This window comes from Nicotiana tabacum, chromosome 19, assembly GCF_000715075.1.
Source record: "Nicotiana tabacum cultivar K326 chromosome 19, ASM71507v2, whole genome shotgun sequence".
NCBI classification, from domain to species: Eukaryota; Viridiplantae; Streptophyta; class Magnoliopsida; order Solanales; family Solanaceae; genus Nicotiana; species Nicotiana tabacum.
In genome coordinates this window covers 132,545,669-132,565,942 of record NC_134098.1, presented here as the reverse complement: position 1 = coordinate 132,565,942, position 20,274 = coordinate 132,545,669, and the positions used below count along the sequence as shown (strand labels likewise).

The window sequence follows — 20,274 nt, the reverse complement described above, 5'->3', positions numbered from 1 at the left end:
TTTCTGGAGAACATAAAAAGGATTCTTGATAGCACTTTGATACCCTCTTTTTTCTCTCCCTCGCTTGTTAGTTTTATCATCGTTGTGCCCGTAAATCCTATTCCCGGACTCTCCAAATCTATCATTTTATCTACATTTGAGCTAAGTATCTTGCATGAAAATTGATTAATTCGTTATCTTTTGGGATCAAATTGAATCACGAACAAATTCAACTGTACTATTTTTCAGGTAAATAATTTGGCTCCCACCGTGGGACCTAGACAGTCGTGTGGTTAAATCGATCCTTACCTCTTTCACTCACAAGCTTTGGTCGATATTGTCTTAGCAAGATCACAGAAAATGCCAATCAATACCATTAAAAACGCTCGCAACCCTAAGGTTCAAGGGGAACACCCATATCTTGAGGACTCAATCAGCGACACTCACAATGAGGAATAAGATGATGCTGACCAGGGACGTGTAACAGACGCGGTAAGGATCTTGCAAGAGCAACATGCAATCATTCTAGATCACCTAACGCGACAGGATCAGGTTATGACGAAGTTAAAATAGGCGCTATTAGGCGCTTCAAATAATGAAAACAGGCGAGATCCAGTTCCTCCCGTTGTTCCCGCAAACCAAACAACGCAGAGAATCGACAACAACACTCCCAGGGGCGAAGTTGGCTCCGACGGGGCTTGGGGGGAGTATATCTGGCCTTAACAACGATAATGATCCATTCAAAGAGGAACTCTTGCGGTTCATGAAGGAAGTAAACGCCCGCATGGACCAAATCCCGGGAAAACCTCTAGTATTGAAAGGCCCGAGCTCGAAGAAGTACATCCAATTACCGTACAAACCGATTGCGGCCCCGGAACTAATCCCAAAGCGATTCAGAATGGCTGAAGTACCAAAATATGACGGGATCTCAGATCCACATGAGCACATCACCACCTATATAACGACGGTGAAAGGAAATGATCCGGCTCTTCACGAAATCGAGTCCGTGTTATTGAAGAAATTTGGTGAGACTCTCGTGAGGGGAGCCTTAACATGGTACTCATTATTGCCCAAACATTCCATAGATTCCTTCGAAATGCTCGCGAATTCATTTATCAAGGCCCATGCCGATGCTAGAAAGGTACAAGCCCTAAAGGCCGACATATTCAGGATCGCGCAAGAAGAATCCGAGTTATTATGAAGATTCGTTAGCCAGTTCTAGAAGGAAAGGATGTTGTTACCGGCTGTCCCGGATGAATGGGCTGCTGAAGCATTCACTAAGGGTTTAAACCCGAGAAGTTCAGATGTTTCCCGTAAGCTGAAGGAAAGCCTGCTCGAGTTTCAAGCAACAACTTGGGAAGATGTCCACAATGAGTGCAAGTCGGAAATAAGGATCAAAGACGATCAGGTCGGCTTTGCGTCATCGATCAAAGGACCGAAGAAGAACAGGGAAAAATGAAGGATGGTATTGACTCGGATAGGCGGAACTCAAGGGGCCGGTTTCTACCGTACGAGCGGGCGGAAGGTCGTGACAGGAGCTTCCGGACATCGGACAAGTTCATCGTTAATAGGAGGACCGATCATGGGCGGAAGAACAGAGCAATGCGGGATAGAGAAACCTCAGGACCACGAGGTTCTTCTTATCCAAAGTTATCAGAGTATAACTTCAATGTCAACGTGGTGGAGTTAGTGTCGACCATGAGAGAAATCAAAGAGGCAAGGTTCCCGATACCGATGAGGTACGGTCCCAGTCAGAGGGACCCAAATTTATGGTGTGAATACCATGACACTAATGGCCATCGGATCGGGGACTGCCGGCACCTCCAGGAAGAAGTGGCAACGCTGCTAAAGAATGGTCACCTCAGAGAATTATTGAGTGACCGAGCCAAAAACAACTATGGCTAGGACAGGGGTGAAGCGCAAACCTCAAAACCAGGAGAGGAACCTCTATGCCAAACGATCAACATGATCTTCGGAGGGGATGGGATCAATGAGATCACCTTCTTGTCCGCAATGAAGACAGAAATTTCAACAACCCATAGCAAGAGGCTCCGGGAAGATGATATCACGTTCACAGATAAAGATACAGACGGATTACCACTGCCGCACAATGACGCACTCGTAATTTCCTTAAATGTGTTAAACTTTAAAATTAAACGTGTTTTAGAGGATCCGGGAAGTTTCGCTTATATCATATAATGGAGAGCTCTGGATCAAGCTAAACTCACCAGGAGCATCATCCCGTCGACAAAGCTCCTTGCTGGATTCCACCTCGCAAGAATGACAACCCGAGGGGAAATTTTACTGCTCATAAAGGTCGAGGGAATAACAAAGACGGCTCTCTTTGAAGTAGTAGATGGAGACATGGGCTATAATATCATATTGGGAAGGCCGTGGCTTTCACGAGATGAAAGTTGTGCCTTCGACGTACCACCAATTGCTGAAATTCTCGACACGCGATGGGATCAAGAAGATAAGAGGTGATCAACCGACAACAAGAGAGATGAATGCGATCTCAGTATCTCATAGCAAGAAAAAGGAACATGCGGCACAGCAGTTATCGTAACCGACTTCCGACCCCGAACCAGAGGAAGTTTCCCTGGGGTAGGAGAGTTGGAGACCAAGGTATTTTCAAGTACCGGAAGTCTGGAAGAAACGGACGCAGCGAAATCCACGGCAGAAGAACTAAAGCAGGTTGCACTGTTTGAAAAATTCCTAGAAAGGAAATTTCATTTGGGAACCGGACTACACCCAAAGCTCAGGCAAGATTTTATTGAATTCCTTAAAATTAACGTTGATTATTTTGCATGGTCGCACGAGGATATGACAGGAATCCCAACAGAAATAGCCGTGCACGAGTTAAGCTTGGACCCGAGCATACCTCCAGTAAGGCAAAAGAAGCGCCCTATTGCCGAAGCAAGGAATAAGTTCGTCTGAGAAGAGGTAACCCGTTTACTTAAGATTGGTTCAATCCGAGAGGTAAGATATCTGGTTTGGCTAGCTAATGTGGTAATAGTTCCTAAGAAGAACAATAAATTTTGTATGTGCGTAGATTATAAAGATCTTAATAAGGCATGCCCGAAGGACTCGTTCCCATTGTCAAATACCGATCAAATAATCGACGCTATGGCCGGGCATGAGTTAATGAGTTTCCTCGATGCCTATTCTGGGTACAATCAGATCAATATGAACCCAAAATACCGAGAAAAGACCTCATTTATAACAAATTTTGGTACATATTGTTACAATGTAATGCCCTTCGGACTAAAAAATGCCGGAGCCACTTACCAACAGCTCGTCAATAAGATGTTCGAAAAACAAATAGGAAAAATTATGGAAGTATACATAGACGATATGCTCGTTAAGTCTCTGGATGCAGGTAACCACTTGAGGCATCTGCAAGAAACGTTTGACACACTGATGGAGCATAATATGAAGCTTAACCCCGAGAAGTATGCGTTCGGGGCCGGTTCAGGTAAATTCTTAGGATTCCTGGTCTCACAAAGAGGAATTGAGGTAAATCCCGACAAAATCAAGGACATAGAGGACATCCCGGATCAACTATTCAACGTAAAGGAAGTCCAAAGACTCACATGCAGATTAACGACTTTGAGCAGGTTCATTTCTCGATCATCGGGAAAATGTCATCGCTTCTTCGCGCTGCTCAAAAAGAAAAACAACTTCGAGTGGATGCTAGAGTGTCGACAAGCCTTGAAGGGATTAAAGAAATACTTGTAAAGCCCTTCGTTGCTCTCGAAACCTAAAGAAGGAGAAACATTGCGGGTCTACCTAGCAGTCTCAGAAGTTGCGGTAAGCGTTGTTTTAGTCCGGGAGGAAAAAGGTACGTAATTCCCTGCATATTACATTAGGAAAATTTTAACGGGAGCAGAAACCTTCTACCCACATCTGGAAAAGCTGACCTTAGCTCTCGTGGTAGCTGCCCGAAAGCTGAGGCCTTACTTCCAATGCCACCCAGTAACGGTGGTGACTGCTTTTCCTTTGAGGAATATTGTTATGACCCCCCACATCATCATGCCACGTAGGCACCATTTTACATATATTAATGCCATGTGGAAGCTTACATATGAAATAGATTAGCACATGTCGGAATGTTCTAGAGAAATATGGAGATTTCTCATGGAAGACCTTAGAAACCTATGAAATTGTTAGGAAAGTCCTTAGAAGATTCTAACTATGTAGAATATTCTAGAGAATGGACTTACTTGTAAATAATAAGGGTCTTGTGTATAATTATTGTTTACTCACTAACCCCTATGAAACTAGTATATAAAGGGAGTTATTTATTTGTAACTCACCAAGCAACACAATCAAGTTCTCTCTAATACAAAAGCTTCATTTGTCAATTCTCTTGTGTTCTAACATTCCCTTAGCGATCTTGAGTGTGGTAAGGCTGACTTGGCATAGCAAAAATGTGAGCAAGTTATGCAAGATCGTGAGCGAGTTGTCAAGTGTCGCACATGTACTTAGTTAACAACTAAGGAAGTGGCAACGTGGTATCAGAGAAAAGGTTACAACTAAGGGAATGACGAACGACGGAGAAATTAATGTTGCCAATACCCAAGCCAACGTCATCTAGGATACTGCTGGCAAGCGTGGCTATAAAAAAAAGAGGAATGCCACCAACAAGAGCCAAGAGGTACGAGGGGCTTACATTCCAAGAACCATCTGCCACTAAAGCGAGCGAGGATGAAGTGAAGGTCCTGTTGGAGGACGTCTCGCTCGGTAAAGAGTGGGTGATGAAGGTGAATGCGAGGATGGATGCCATCAAGATCTTTGGCCAATGCTTGGGGAAGGTGGAATGCAACCTTAGCGTTCTTGAAGGACACACTCTTGAGGAGATTGAGAGTATCTGAAATGACTTGGAGGGACGTACACAGACTGAGATGGAGCTAAGGCAAACCATATCTGCCTTGGAATGTAGACTTATTGAGTCCTTGAGTACTATCGATGCTATGAAGGCAAAGATAGAATTACTCGAGGAACATGTCAATGCTGGCGTAACCGAGGTAGACACTAATGTTATTGTGACGAGGGAGGCCAAGATCGAGGCTACCAAACCGCTGGTGTTCAAAGGTGTTCGTGGTGCACAAGAAGTGGAGAATTTTCTTTGGCACTTGGAGAACTACTTCAGGCACGGCAAAGTGAAAGACGATGAGGCCAAGATCAACACTGCTGTGTTGTACCTCTCAGCGATTTCTGCGTTGTGGTGGCGTCGAAAGTGTGTTGACATGGAGAATGGGCTATGCAAGATTGAGACGTGAGAGCAGTTTAAGAAGGAGTTGAAGAAGCAATTCTACCCGGTGAATGTGGTGTATGAGGCTAGGCGGAAGCTAAGGGAGCTCCGACAGACGACCACAATTCGGGAGTATGTGCGCGAGTTCACTACATTAATGCTGTAAATCCCGTCATTATCCGAGGAAGATTGACTCTTCTACTTCATGGATGGGTTGCAAAATTGGGCAAAGTAGGAGTTAAGAAGACATCAAGTAGCCAACGTGGATGAGGCCATAGCGGTAGCCGAGTTACTCATTGACTTCAAGATGGAGCCTGCCAAGTTCAAAGAAGGCAACGCCAAGAGGGGTGGGGGAGATCATGACAAGGACAACGGGAAAGGCATAACCGAGGTATACAAGGGCAATGGCAAGGGTCCATCCCATAATAGACTGGGGTCCAAGCGAAATGGCAAGGGGCCGAAAAACGGTAGCGAGTACGTGCCTAAGGGAGGTTGCTACTTCTGTAAAGGATCACATCGGGCAAGTGAATGCCCAGATTTGGGGAGGCTTGCAACAATGATCAGGAACTTTGCTCAAGCACACAAGGGTGACACATGAGGGACCATCAGTATTGGGGGGATGCACTTGGAATCTAATACGAAAGTAGGGGATTCCAAAGCCTGTCTTGGAGCCAAGCAAATGGAGCATGGTGGTAGCAAGAAACGTTGGGCGGACATAGTTGAAGAGGATGGCGAGTTACAAAGTGATGGCATGCTATCGGACTTAGATGGAGCACCAAGTAGAGAGGCCAAGTTTGCCAGTAAAGCTGTGACCACGGAGGCAGCCAAATAGGGAGTGGAAGCATGTACCCGATGCTTGAGAAGCTGCTACACTTGGTCGAGTCATGGGGAGATTCAGGCCAAGAGCAAGGAGAGGCATCCGATGGGCGGAGGATCGAAGCCATCATTGCTCGCCGTCCAAAGTACAAACAGGGCAAGAATAAAGGTGACCACTACCTTGTGACATGGGAAGGCAAACCGCTCCATAGAGCATCATGACTAATGGACAAAGATCTCCGGCGACACCAAGGCGAGGTGCATACGTACGTGTCGATGCTTTGTGCCGAGGGAGGCACAAAATTAGGTGGGGTAGAGTGTCATGAACCGCCACATCATCATGCCATGTAGGTGCCATTTGACATATATTAATGCCATGTGGAAGCTTACATATGAAATAGATTAGCACATGTCGGAACGTTCTAGAGAAATATGGAGATTTCTCATGGAAGACCTTAGAACCCTATGGAATTGCTAGGAAAGTCCTTAGAAGATTCTAACTATGTAGAATATTCTAGAGAAGGGACTTACTTTTAAATAATAATGGTCTTGTGTATAATTATTATTTACTCACTAGCCCCTATGAAACTAGTATATAAAGGGGGTTAGTCATTTGTAACTCACCAAGGAAAACAATCAAGTTCTCTCTAATACAAAAGCTTGATTTGTCAATTCTCTTGTGTTCTAACATTCCCTTAGTGATCTTGAGTGTGGTAAGGCTGACTTAGCATAGAAAGAACGTGAGCAAGTTGTGCAACATCGTGAGCGAGTTGTCAAGTGCCGCACGTGTACTTAGTTAACAACTAAGGACGTGACAATATACTCCATAAACCCGAGCTCTCGGGTAGATTGGCCAAATGGGCCGTTCAAATGAACGAGTTTGACATAGAATATAAGCCAATGACAACGATTAAATCACAAGTGATCGTTGACTTTGTGGCCGATTTCAGCCTGGCACTATTTCCACTGGCCGCCAAAGAGGCAATAGTGGTGTAGAACCGGCGTCGGGAGTCTAGACCTTATTCAAGGATGTAGCTTCAAACGTGAAAGGGTCCGGGATCGGAATAGTCTTGATCACGCCTTCGGAGGAAACCTTAAGGCAACCCATCAGAACGATTCCTCTAACTAACAATGAAGCAGAGTATGAAGCTTTGATTGCAGGGCTCGAATTGGCCCGGGGACTTGACTTCGAAGCCATCAAAGTAAAATATGATTCACATTTAGTGGTAAATCAGGTCTACAGAATTTTTGACACCAAAGATGAGTGTATGCAACAATACGTAGTAAAAATTCAGGCTTTACTGACAAAATTTCGGGAGTGGTCAATAACCCACATCCCGAGGGAAGAAAATGCGAAAACGGATGCATTAGCAAATCTGGGCTCATCAACAGAAATCCAAGGACCAAAATCAGGTACGGTTGTACAACTGATGAACTCATCCTTGGACACAGAGGGTTATTACGAGGTAAATTCGACCAGTCTGATCTGGGACTGGAGGAATGAGATCATCGATTATTTTGAGCATGGAAAGTTGCCCGAAGACTCCAAGGCATCAAGAGCATTGCGCACCAAAGCTGCACGATATAGCTTCAGGAAAGTCTAGTTTTACAAAAAAATCTTTCAAGGCCCGTTGGCCCGGTGCTTAGGAGCATCAGAAGCCAACTATGTCATGAGAGAAGTCCATGAAGGAATATGCGGCAACCACTCGGGCACAGATTCTCTGGTGCTGAATTTAGTCCGAGCAGGATATTACTGGTCCCATTTGGAACAAGATGCCAAAAACTTTGTACGAAAATGCCACACACCACTAGTACATCAACCGACGGAAACCTTGCATTCAGTTCTATCCCCGTGGCCGTTCATGAAATGGGGGATGGACATCGTCAGACCACTACCACTGACTCCCGAAAAGTTAAGGTTCCTTTTAATTTTGACTAACTATTTTTCCAAATGGGTGGAAACAGGTCCTTATCAAAATATCGGAGAACGCGAAGTGGTCGACTTCCTGTAGGATAATATAATTTGCAGGTTCGGAATCTTGAAAGAGATCGCATGCGACAACGGGCCACAGTTTATCGGCTCAAAACTTACAAAATTCCTTGAAGATTTGAAGATAAAAAGGATTACCTCTTCACCTTACCATCCGAGTGCAAACGGACAAGCGGAGTCAACAAACAAAACAAATGTGCAAAACCTAAAGAAAATGTTAGAAGCAGCAAAAAAGTTGCTGGCCCGAAGAGTTATCGGGAGCGCTATGGGCCTACCAGATAACGGCCAAGTCAAGCACAAGAGAAACACCTTTTCCCCTTGTGTACGTTGCAGAAGCTCTAATACCGGTGGAAGTAGGGGAGCCAACCTTAAGGTATTTCCAGGCAGACGAAGAATCGAACAGCGAGGCAATGCTAATCAACTTGGAACTGCTCGAGGGACGCAGGGAATTAGCGCATGTCAGATTGGCAACCCAAAAGCAGAGAATGGAGCAATATTACAATCAAAGAACCAACCTTCATTATTTTAAAGTGGGAGAATTGGTCTTGAGGAAGGTGACTCAGAACACCCGAGAACTCAACGCCGGCAAATTAGGCTCTATATGGGAAGGCCCTTACCGGATTTCGACTATCACTGATAAAGGGTCATACGAGTTGGAAAACCGCACCGGAGACAAGTTGCCTAGCAACTGGAACATGGCTCATCTCAAAAAATATTATTGCTGACAAACAACAGTCAAACGGAAAGTATGTGCTACACTCTTTTATCCTTCATTCCGCTTTTTATCCTAATTAGGTTTTTTCAGGCAAGGTTTTTAACGAGGCAGCAACCACATGCATACTACAAAAACAACAGTAATAAGACCTTTGATGACAAGGCAAACAAACAAGTCTCCATTCGGGGACGATAAGGTAATCTTTGCTTCGGTAGCAAATTCCCATCGGGAAGTTAAGTTTGCTACCAAACAAAGGTTACACGATCGTTCACGAGCACAAACCACTAGAGGATTGTTAGGCATTTTTTCTCTCGACAGCATGAATTCCTAAGGGGAAAGCAAAATATGTTGCCAAGCGAAGAGTTACGTAGCAATTCATCGGTGGAACCTTCGAAGATACAAGACTTCCGGTGTTCCAACTCGCATTCTTCGCATTAGAACACGGGGGAGGGGGGGGATAATGATATGATTACAAGGCAACATTGAATGCCACATCAACCGGGAACGAAAATCCGACAAGGCAACACTGAATGCCACGCATCATCGGGACCGAGGACTGAACAACCAGCCCCGAAGAAACAAGTTATACAAGATAACCACAAGTCATGGCAACTTTTTTTCTACATAGCAAAATGCCAATGTAAACTATGAAAACAGAAGGAATGAAATGAAATCCTTTTGCTCTCACTACTAGAAATTCGCTAAAAACCGACCAAAGTTGATCGGTTATGGCCAATTACCGACCAAAACGCGACCATTAGGGTGTGAACGGTGTTTTGATGGTCGGAATGGCTTACCGACCAAAGTTGGTTGGATCAACTTTGGTCGGTAGCTTAAATCGACCATCTGACAAGTATAAGTACTTACCGACCAACTTTGGTCGGAAACATATTTTATTAATTTAATTTTACCGACCAAAGTTGGTCGGTTTAACTAAATTATGTTTTTTTATTAATTATTAAAATTTAAAAAACCGACCAACTTTGGTCGGTAATTGAAAAAATATATATTTTTAAAATAATTAAAATTAAACATTACCGACCCACTATGGTCGGTAATCTCAACAGTGCAGGCAAAATACCGACCAAAGTTGGTCGGTAATGTTGAATTCTGGGAATTCAATGTTCATTAACCGACCAATTTTGGTCGGTATTTTGGAATAATTTTTATTTATTTATTAAAAACGACCAACTTTGGTCGGTTTTTCTGGGTTTAATTTTGGCATAAAATGCCTGTTTTGGCAGCTACACCACCTGCCAGCATACCAATACACCTAATAACAACAACAACACAACAACAACAATAACAACAACAACACAACAACAACCAAAACATTCAATAAATACTTTAAAACTAACAAATTAAAGTTCAATTGAACATAAAATTCCAAAACCAAGTTAGAACTAATTACAACTAATTCAAAACTGGTTCTATTTGTTTAGTTCAAAGTATATAAAAGTCAAGGGGTGTTTTCTACAACATCATCAACACTGTCTGATAAACTTTCATTTACAAGACGATATAGAGAACGGTCTTGTGGAGGATGGGAAGCACGATCACGGGGATAACGGGAGGAACGATCATGAGCAGGACGGGAGGAACGATCACGTGGAGGTCGACCCTCTGGAGATGACTCACAAGATCGGGGCAACGGAAAAGCTCCACTAGATAGGAGAGTTCTGATCTGAGCTTGCATGCCAAGGAATTGAGCATCTCTAAGCCTTTCTCTTTCCTTGGCCGCTTCTAGCTCGGATGTGAGCTTTGTCACTGTCTCCCGCATAGCAGAGAGGCTCTCCCTATTAAGTTGCTCACCTTGCGAGGAAGTCCCTATTCCTCGCATTCCACACTTATAGCGATGGAAGTTTTTAGTAGGAAGCCCGTATACCTTCCCCCATTTTGGACCGCCAACAGACTCCAACCATATTCTTTCAGCATCCTCGTCCGAAGGTTGGGTTGGCTCACCCGATTCACCAGTTGGATGACTACGGATGAATTTCTCCACGTTACTTTGGTAGCGACCCTATATTATTTTAAATTAAATCAGTATTTCAAAATTTTTATAAAAGTAAATTATAATACTTAAAGAAAATTGAAAGCTTACATATGCAGTCGAGGCCCGGTCCTCGACCCACCTATCTTGATCCCCCTCTTTCTTCTTCTTCACAATATGCGTCTCCTTGAATAGCTCATCATGACTCATTGGACGCCCATACTTCTTTTCCTGAAAACAAATTAATTTAGTTAATAAACAGAATAGATATACTTAGAAAAGTAAAATAATTTAAGCAATTACGTACCAATCTTCTTTTTATTGTCCCTAGGCTGATCGCACTTCCAGTGTGCAAGGAGCCTCCCTTCTCGGATGCACGAGCTTTCTTTCCTTTTTCGCTCCTCTCTAAGAACTCTGCGGTAAGCCATTGCCTTTGCAAATCATTCCACAAATTCTCAAGTAACCAGCCATGCCTCTTATTCTTCTTTCTAGCATCTGAGAAAGCATCCGCCAATCTCTTGCGAGCTTTATGATGAAAATTTGCAACCACTTCCGCGTTATAGTGGTCTTCCCATACACACTTGCTTTGTATTTCAAAAGTTAAATATTAGATGAAAACATCATAAATATAAATTATTAAACTGTTTAAAAGAACATTTATACCTTAAATTGATTGAAAATTTGCTCTTTCAGTGAGAATGGGCAATCAGTCCAAGTCGCATAAGGGCCATCATAAAGCTTTCTGATGGCATTGGTTATTATCTTCGTAGTCTTATTACCCGGCCTGAACCTGTAATTTAACAATAAAAATACATTAATATCTTAGTAAAAATGTTATAAATCAATAGACGCAAAAATAATGAATAACACTTACCCATCACCCTCAGAGACTATGATGATCCTGCCATATCGATCATAATGCACTACCTCGTCATCACCATCCGAAGCATGTGTATCAGAGGCATGTGAAGACGGTGTAGGCGGGTTAGAGCTACTGCCTCGCAGGCAAAGGCCTACAATATATGGAGTCGATGATGAACATGGTTGCGATCCCTGTGACTGCGACATAGCTGGATGCGACCCAAGTGGATGTGATACCGATGGCTGTGACCCGAGTGGCTGTGATATGTAGGGATGTGATCTATGTGGATGTGATGTAGATGGCTGCGATGCAGATGGCTGTGAGGCAGCTGGACTGTATGTCGGACGTATAGTCCTATGGCCTTGTGATGGAAGACTTGGTGTCTGAATGAAGGTGTACGGCTCGTGATGATCTGGCAGCTCAGTATAGCCGTGTGGTGGAGGATAAGACATAGGCATCTCTGAAAAGGGTGGACAAGAGGGAGTATTATTTTCTACCCTCCTCTTTCCCTTCCTACCCTTTTCTCGACCCCGAGAACTAGTAGGGTCATTGTTACCTTGACCCTTGCCTGCCATCTGCATAATATAATACACATTTAGATTGAAACATATAAGAAACTAGCTATAAAATGAGAGTGCTTTAAAAAACCAACTTTTTAATCCTCATTGACGTATTGTTCCTCGTCCGAGAATTCTTCGTCCTCACTTGTTTGAGCTTCATCAGTTGATTCTTCGTCCTCATTTTCTATAATAGTTACTTCATTTATATCAACTTCTTCCAATATGCGTTCAGGATGTTCCAAATCATTTTCTAACTGATCGTACACCATTTGGTGAACGTTGGAGATATTGTTTTGATATGCAACATCTAACACATTCTCGACTTCCACCCTACCTACATGCTTAGTTTTTATTACAACCCACCAATCAGACTTATTCCGCCGCAATGGATAAGGAGCATAATACACTTGCCTAACGTTATGTGCAATTATGAGAGGATCATAGCGATCATACTCCCTCGTATGATTAACCTCAATTATGTTGTATTGGTTGTGTACTCTTGTACTTCTTGTTGGATTTGGGTCAAACCACTTACATCTAAAGAGTATCAATTTCTTATATGGCCAACCTGTATATTCTAGTTGTAATATTTTTTTGACCACACCATAATAATCAATATCTCCAACTTGGTTGCCATCACCACCTTGAACCCACACCCCGTTGTTGTTGCTATTTTTATTTTTAGAGCAATCGTCTGTATGAAACTTATAACCATTCACTACGTACTTAGACATTGTTGTGACCTGAAGCCCAGGTCCCCAAGATATATCTTTCAAAAATTGATTTACACCATTATTTGGATTATTTACCTACATAGTGTTAAAAAAATTCATAAGTTAGCACAACTTATGTATCAATTTTTATACATTCACTATATATACACACACACACACACACACACACACACACACACACACTTACAAACTGTTTGAACCACGTATCAAATCTCGTATATACATCATCATGGCCAAATTGACCCACAAAGTGACTGTGACATATCAAATATTTTTAGTAGTTGCATCAATATATAGTCAAAGTAAATTTTACATTTTGATAACTAATAAATCAATACTTACTTGAGAAATGGTGCAACTTCGGGATAATTTAGCAACACATGAAGTGTAGCTGACTTGTACTCCATATCACTCAAACTTCTCTAACATCCTTAGAACATCGGCCTGGTTGATTGAATATGGACATTGGTGGATATAATGGATCATTCACACATTCGACCGTGTGCCTATTGGGCCTATTCCTAGAACATGGCACGTTACTCTCAAAATAATAAGAACAAAAATGTACAGTTTTCTTTGCAAGATAGGCTTCGCATATAGATCCTTCAATCTTATTCCTCAGCTTAACAAACTGTTTGCATTTGCCAATTGTCCTACATAATGTCATGTTAGCCAAGAACATTCAAATAAAATAGAATATTACATCAAACTTATAATATTATCTCTCAAAGGGATACATCCATCTGCATTGAACAGGCCCTCCAAGTCGTGCCTCGTATACAAGGTGTATTGGAAGGTGTTCCATCACATCAAAGAAACCACATGGGAATATTTTTTCCATCTTACTAGAAATTACACGGATGTTCTGGTCCATCCGAAGTAGGTTTTCTTCCCTTAATGTGGTAGAACACAAGTCTTTGAAAAACAAACTAATCTCTGTGATGGGTTTCCAGATTCTTTCAGGCAAACCACAAAATGCAATAGGCACTAAGGTCTCCATGAAAATATGGCAGTCATGACTTTTCAAATGGCTCAACTTCCCTACCTCCATATCTACTTTTTTCCAAGATTCGACGCATAACCCTCAGGCATCTTCAATTTCGTAACCCAATCACAAATTTGTCGTCTTTCCTCCAAAGTGAATGTGTAACTTGCTTTGAGCTTGAACACCTTACCATTGTTTGTTGTCTGCAAGTATAATTCAGGCCGCCTGCAATATTCTTGTAAGTCCATTAGCCTTCGGGTTATCTTTTGTCTTACCTTTAACATCCATCACTGTGTTGAACAAATTATCAAAATAATTCTTCTCAATATGCATGACATCAAGGTTGTGTCGGAGAAGATTATGCTTCCAATAAGGCAACTCCCAAAATATACTCTGTTTCGTCCAATTATGATTAACACCATATCCGGAGAATCTATAAGGTGGAGCCTCAGCAACTTTACTGAAGTTCTGGACCCTCTCCCAAATTTCCTCACCTGAAAGTATCGGAGGTGGAGAATCATATTCCACTTTATTCTTTTTGAATGCATTTTTCATCCTTCTAAACTCATGATCATAAGGCAAGAATTGACGGTGACAATCAAACCATGATTGCTTTCGGCCATGTTTCAAAGTGAACGCTTTACTATTTTCCATGTAGTAAGGACAAGCTAGCTTCCCAGCAGTCATCCACCCAGACAACATTCCATACGCAGGAAAATTATTAATAGTCCACATTAAATTAGCACGCAAATTGTAATTCTGCTTGGTTGATATGTCATATGTTTCAACACCATCATACCACAATTGTTTTAGCTCATCAATCAAAGGTTGCAAATATACATCAATCAAACTTTTCGGATTACGTGAACCGGGGATAATACAATTTAAGAATATATATGGACTAGTCATACACAACTCAGGTGGTAGATTATAAGGTGTAAGAAAGACAGGCCAACATGAATATAGTGTCGCAGATATAGAAAAGGCGTGAAGTCATCCGCACACAGACCTACCCGAATGTTCCTTGGTTTACTAGCAAAATCTGGATATGTCCTATCAAAGTGCTTCCAAGCTTCTCCATCTGAAGGATGACACATAACACCAGGTGGTCTTCTATTTTCAAAGTGCCATCTCATATGAGGAGCAGAACTCATCGACGCATATAACCTCTTTAACCTAGGTATAAGAGGTAAATAATGCACCTCTTGAAATGAGGCTTTTCGCAAAATTTACAACTGTCTAAAGTTGCATCATCTTTATAATATAACATGCAACCATCTTCACAACAATCAATTCTCATTGACGAAAGTCCTAACTTAGAAACCAATCTCTTTGCCTTATAGAAATCACCAGGTAAGTTGATATTAGGGTCAACTAGTTCACTCATAAGGTCAATGAAAGAGTCCATGGCTGCTTGAGAAATATTCCAATCAGATTTGATACTTTGTAATCTAACTGCAACAGACAACTCAGAGTGCGGACTTCCTTCACGTAGTGGACGACTAGCTTCCTCTAATTGTTCATAAAAATGTTTTGCGTCATCATTAGGAGTTTGATCAACATTTTCATTGGGCTCACCCCCGAAGTGCATCCCAAAAGCATCCGCAACCATATCCTAAATTCTAGAATCAAGATTTGTATTCTCCACCGACCTACTACTTTCACCAACAACCATGTTATGAAATATCCCACGGCTACCATCGATCTCTCCATGATTAGCCCACACAAAGTAATTCTCTATAAACCCATTCCTAAAAGTTCAATTCACAAGAACAAATCCTAAAAACTAAAATTTTAATTCATATCCTACGAGTTTAAACATAAACTAACTAAACTAAAGAAATTCAACCCATACCCTAAAAGTTCGATTCACAAGAACAAATCGTAAACCCTAGATTCTAACTAAACTATTCAAGACAATACAAAGTTAATCATTCAATTCTAACTAAACTATTCAAGACAATACAAACTCAAAATTGAAACACTCATCAATTAAAACTAATTCATAACTAATTAACTAATTAACAAAACTAATTAGTTAATAAAACTAATTAACAAAACTAATTAAAATAAGACCTAAACCCTAATCCTCAATAAAATGTAATGTTCAAATAATTGAAACACTAATCAATTGAAACTAATTCATAACTAATTAACAAAACCTAGAAATAATAAATAAATGGGTTGTAATTCAAACCTATAATTTTTATGAGATGGAAAAGGAGAGGGGAGGTAGTGGCAGCGGCGACGGCGAGGACTGGGCGGTGGCGACGCGGGGTGGGGAATGAGATTTATGTGAGGGAAATAGAGAAGGAGGGGGGAAGGTTTTGAGTGAGGGAAATAAAGAAGGAGAGGGGAAAATAAGAGAGAAATGGGGGTTCCCCCGTTTTTCAATTATGATTTCAGAATTACTGACCAAAGTTGGTCGGTAATTTTGGTCGGTACATTAAGTGTTGACCGTTTGATCGAAAACCGACCAACTTTAGTCGGTTTTAAAAAAAAATAATTAAATTCTTTTTTTTGTGTATTTTTTTCTTAAAATATTATAAACTATAAAAATATATATTATAAACTACAAGCATTTATTTTATTTAACTATGGAATTATTATAAATAATTATAAACTATAAGCATAATCTTTATAAATAATTATATTAACTATTTAATTTTAATAAATTATAATAGCATCTATCTAAGTAAATTTTCTAAGTTATAATTAAGTATGTGAGTAATTTCTCTCTCACACACATACACCTATATTGTAATTGATGCTAATAACTTCTTTTTTCATTCGTTCATCACTAATAATGCATGACATAGATTAATCGATATATAGGTCGAGACGTTTTGATGAATCATCGATTAATATTCATCGATACATCTAAGTAAGTTATAAGTCGATGAATCAATTTACAAATAGATATATTTGATGATAAAGTATATATACTAATTAGTATCTTCCCAAGTCTATCCCTAAAAGAACCCGACCCTGTGGTCCTAGCGCTTCGTGTTCTTATATATATACGGCTATACCCGTAAGACTCTATTAGGTCTGCTCATAACTTGTGAGACCTACGTGAACATAGTGCTCTGATACCATGTTGTCACGATCCAATTTCACCTATAGGTCGTGATGGCGCCCAACACTACAGCTAGGCAAGCCAACTAATAAGTCAAACGTACATTGGTTAAACTTTTATTCCAAAAAAATAATAAAATACCAACTTCTACCAATGTGTGTGCCAAGACCCGGTGTCACAAGTGCATGAGCATCTAGTAGATTATACAAAACTCCAAATACTGTCTGAAATAAAATAGACAGAATATAAATATAAGAAGAGACACTGGTAGCTGCAGAACGGCTCAAAAAGGCAGCTCACCACTATGCCTCGGAGTGACGTGGGTATGTGATGATAGGTCCTCCACTAGTACCTGTCTCAGATCCTGCACAAAAAGTGCAGCAAGTGTAGTATGAGTACGTAAACAATGTGTACCCAGTAAGTATCAAGCCTAATCTCGAAGTGGTAGAGACGAGATGGCCGACTTTGACACTCACTATGGGTCAATAATAATAACTGAAATAAAACTAGGATATTTAAATCAGCATGATTTACAGAATTTACAATAATTTATTTAATCAGCAGAAATAATCAAATTCCTTCAAATGTAACAATTCTCAATATATTAATTAAATTCCTTCAATTCAAATAATTTCCAATTTATCAATTAAACCTCATTTACAGGAGTAACAATTAATTCCTTAACGAGCAAGAATAATAATTTATTAAATTACAAGGATTTTTCAATTTATTAATTAGCTTCACAAGCTGAAATATATTATTAAATTATCGTGTAATTATTATTATTGAGCATGATTTCTGCCGAGGACGTACGACCTGATCTAGAGTGTCGTGTACACTGCCGAGGGACGTGCGGCACGATCCATAGATGCATCTATCCTGCCGAGGCGTTCGGCCCGCTCCACAAGAAAGGAAGACATTTTCTTATGTGCCTCCGGAAGGAGAGTATAGTTATTATAAGATAAATTTTGGAGGAGAACAATTTCTTTTAACAATTAATTGATTTAAACAAAAATTAAGCATATGAAAATTTCATATTTTTCTACTTTTCATAACAATTCACAATATATACATCAATTATTTTAATTATTAAAGAATACAATTTACACAAGTAATTCATGCTTTGAGTCCTAAACTACCCGGACTTTAGCATTAATAGTAGCTACGCACGGACTCTCGTCACTTCGTGCGTACGTAGCCCCCGCAATTTAGCAAAAATATATTTAATTTAATCACCTATGGGGTAAATTTCCCCCTCACAAGATTAGGCAAGAAACTTACTTCAATTTGCTCTAATTTAATCCACTAGAATGCCTTTTTCCATGATAATCCAACTCTGTCTGGCTCGAATCTAGCCAAAATAATTTGATATAATTAATAAAAATTATAGGGACAAATTCTATAAGAAAATACTACATTTTAAATAGAAATCCCGAAATTAATTAATAATTCGTCCTAGGGGCCCACATCTCGAAATTCGGAAAAAGTTATAAAATCCGACAACCCATTCAATTACGAGTCCAACGATACCAGTTTCATTCAAATCCGACAATCCATTCAATTACGAGTCCAACGATACCAGTTTCATTCAAATCCGACTCCGAATCGATACTGAAATCTCAAAAATTTGTTTCTATGAGATTTCTAAAAATTTCTCAAATTTAAATCTCAAAACACTAATTTATGGTGAAAACAATAATATACTTGTATATGTCGACCAAATCCGAGTTAGAATCACTTACCCCAATATTTTTCCCTTGAAATTCTGTCAAAAGTCGCCTCCGCTCAAGCTCATGTTCGTCAAAAATGGCAAATGGGACGAATGTCCTCTTTTTATAAAACTGCCCAGCAGCCTTCGGAACTGGTCCTCGAACTGGGACTCGATCGCGGCTTTGATCACAGGCTCGAGCCTGGACCTCGGTAATGGCCTGCCTTCGATCAGGACATCGAGGCTGGGCCTTTGATCAGGGCATCGAGAATGTGCCTTAGATCAGGGCATCGAGCATGGGCCTTAGATCAGGGCATCGAGGTTGGGCCTTCGATCAGGGCATCGAGCATGGGCCTTCGATCAGGGCATCAAGCATGGGTCTCGATCCTAGCCCTCGAGCCTTATCTTTGATCATGTCCTCGAGCTGGACCTTCGATCGTGGCTTCGATCTCAAGCTCGAGCCTGAGCCTCGTCAACCCTGGGATCGATATCAACTCATAATATCCAACAGAAGAGGAAACATTGCAGCAGCTTTTAAGTCCAATCTTTTTGATCCGTTAACCATCCGAAACTCACCCGAGGCCCTCGGGACCTCAACCAAATATACCAACAAGTCCTAAAACATTATACGAACTTAATCGAACCTCTAAATCACATCAAACAATGCTAAAACCATGAATCATACCACAATTCAAGCTTAATGAAACTAAGAGTTTTCAACTTCTACATTCGATGTCGGAACCTATCAAATCAACTCCGATTGACCTCAAATTTTAAGCACAAGTCATAAATGACATAACAGAGCTATTAAAATTTTCAGAACTGGATTCCGACTCCGATATAAAAAAGTCAACTCATCGGTCAAACTTCCAAACTTAAATTCTTGTTTTTAGCCATTTCAGGCCTAATTTAACTACGGACTTCCAAATAAAATTCCGAACACGCTCCTAAGTCAAAAATCACCATACAGAGCTGTTGGAATCATCAAAATTTTATTCCGGGGTCGTTTTCACATAATTAGACATCCGGTCACTATTCGAACTTAAACATTTTAATTTTTCTTCGAAATTCCATATCTCGGGCTAGGGACCTCGGAATTTGATTCCGGGTATACGTCCAAGTCCCAAATCACGATACGGACCTACCGGAACTGTCAAAATACTGATCCGAGTCCGTTTGCTCAAAATGTTGACCAAAGTCAACTCAATTGAGTTTTAAAACTCTAATCCATATTTAAATCTATTTTTCACATAAAAACTTTCTATGAAATTTTACGGATTGCGCACGCAAGTCGAGGAATGATAAACAATACTTTTTGAGGTCTTAGAATACATAATTAATTATTAAATTTAAATATGACATTTTGGGTCACACTTCACTGTAATACTTTAACTATATATATAGCTTGTTATAGTATATGTTAGTGTGTATATATATATAGCTTGTTAAAGTTTGACCATGTTTGACCTATTAATTTAACTCGTTTACTTAATACTAATAACTTCTTTCGTTTCTTTAATTTGTGATCCATATTTACTTAATACTAATATATATATATATATATATGTCAAAGATGTTTAGTATTAATTCTTTTATTTTTCA

General features: G+C 40.4%; 1 protein-coding gene across 1 annotated transcript; it reads left to right on the top strand.

Annotated features, from left to right (window-relative positions):
* Nucleotides 1-6,076: 6,076 nt before the first annotated feature.
* On the top strand, nucleotides 6,077-8,764 carry LOC142173727 (uncharacterized). Its single transcript, XM_075239362.1, has 2 exons — nucleotides 6,077-6,218; nucleotides 8,373-8,764. Exons 1-2 carry the CDS (start codon nucleotides 6,077-6,079, stop codon nucleotides 8,762-8,764), a joined length of 534 nt encoding a protein of 177 aa, XP_075095463.1.
* The last annotated feature ends 11,510 nt before the right edge of the window (nucleotides 8,765-20,274 follow it).

Excerpts from the sequence above, each read along its gene's own strand:
- LOC142173727 (XM_075239362.1), top strand. The coding sequence starts at position 6,077 with ATGTACCCGATGCTTGAGAAGCTGCTACACTTGGTCGAGTCATGGGGA. Across the intron at positions 6,219-8,372 it reads CAAACAGGGCAAGAATAAAG|AAGCTCTAATACCGGTGGAA; the intron begins GTGACCACTACC and ends TGTACGTTGCAG.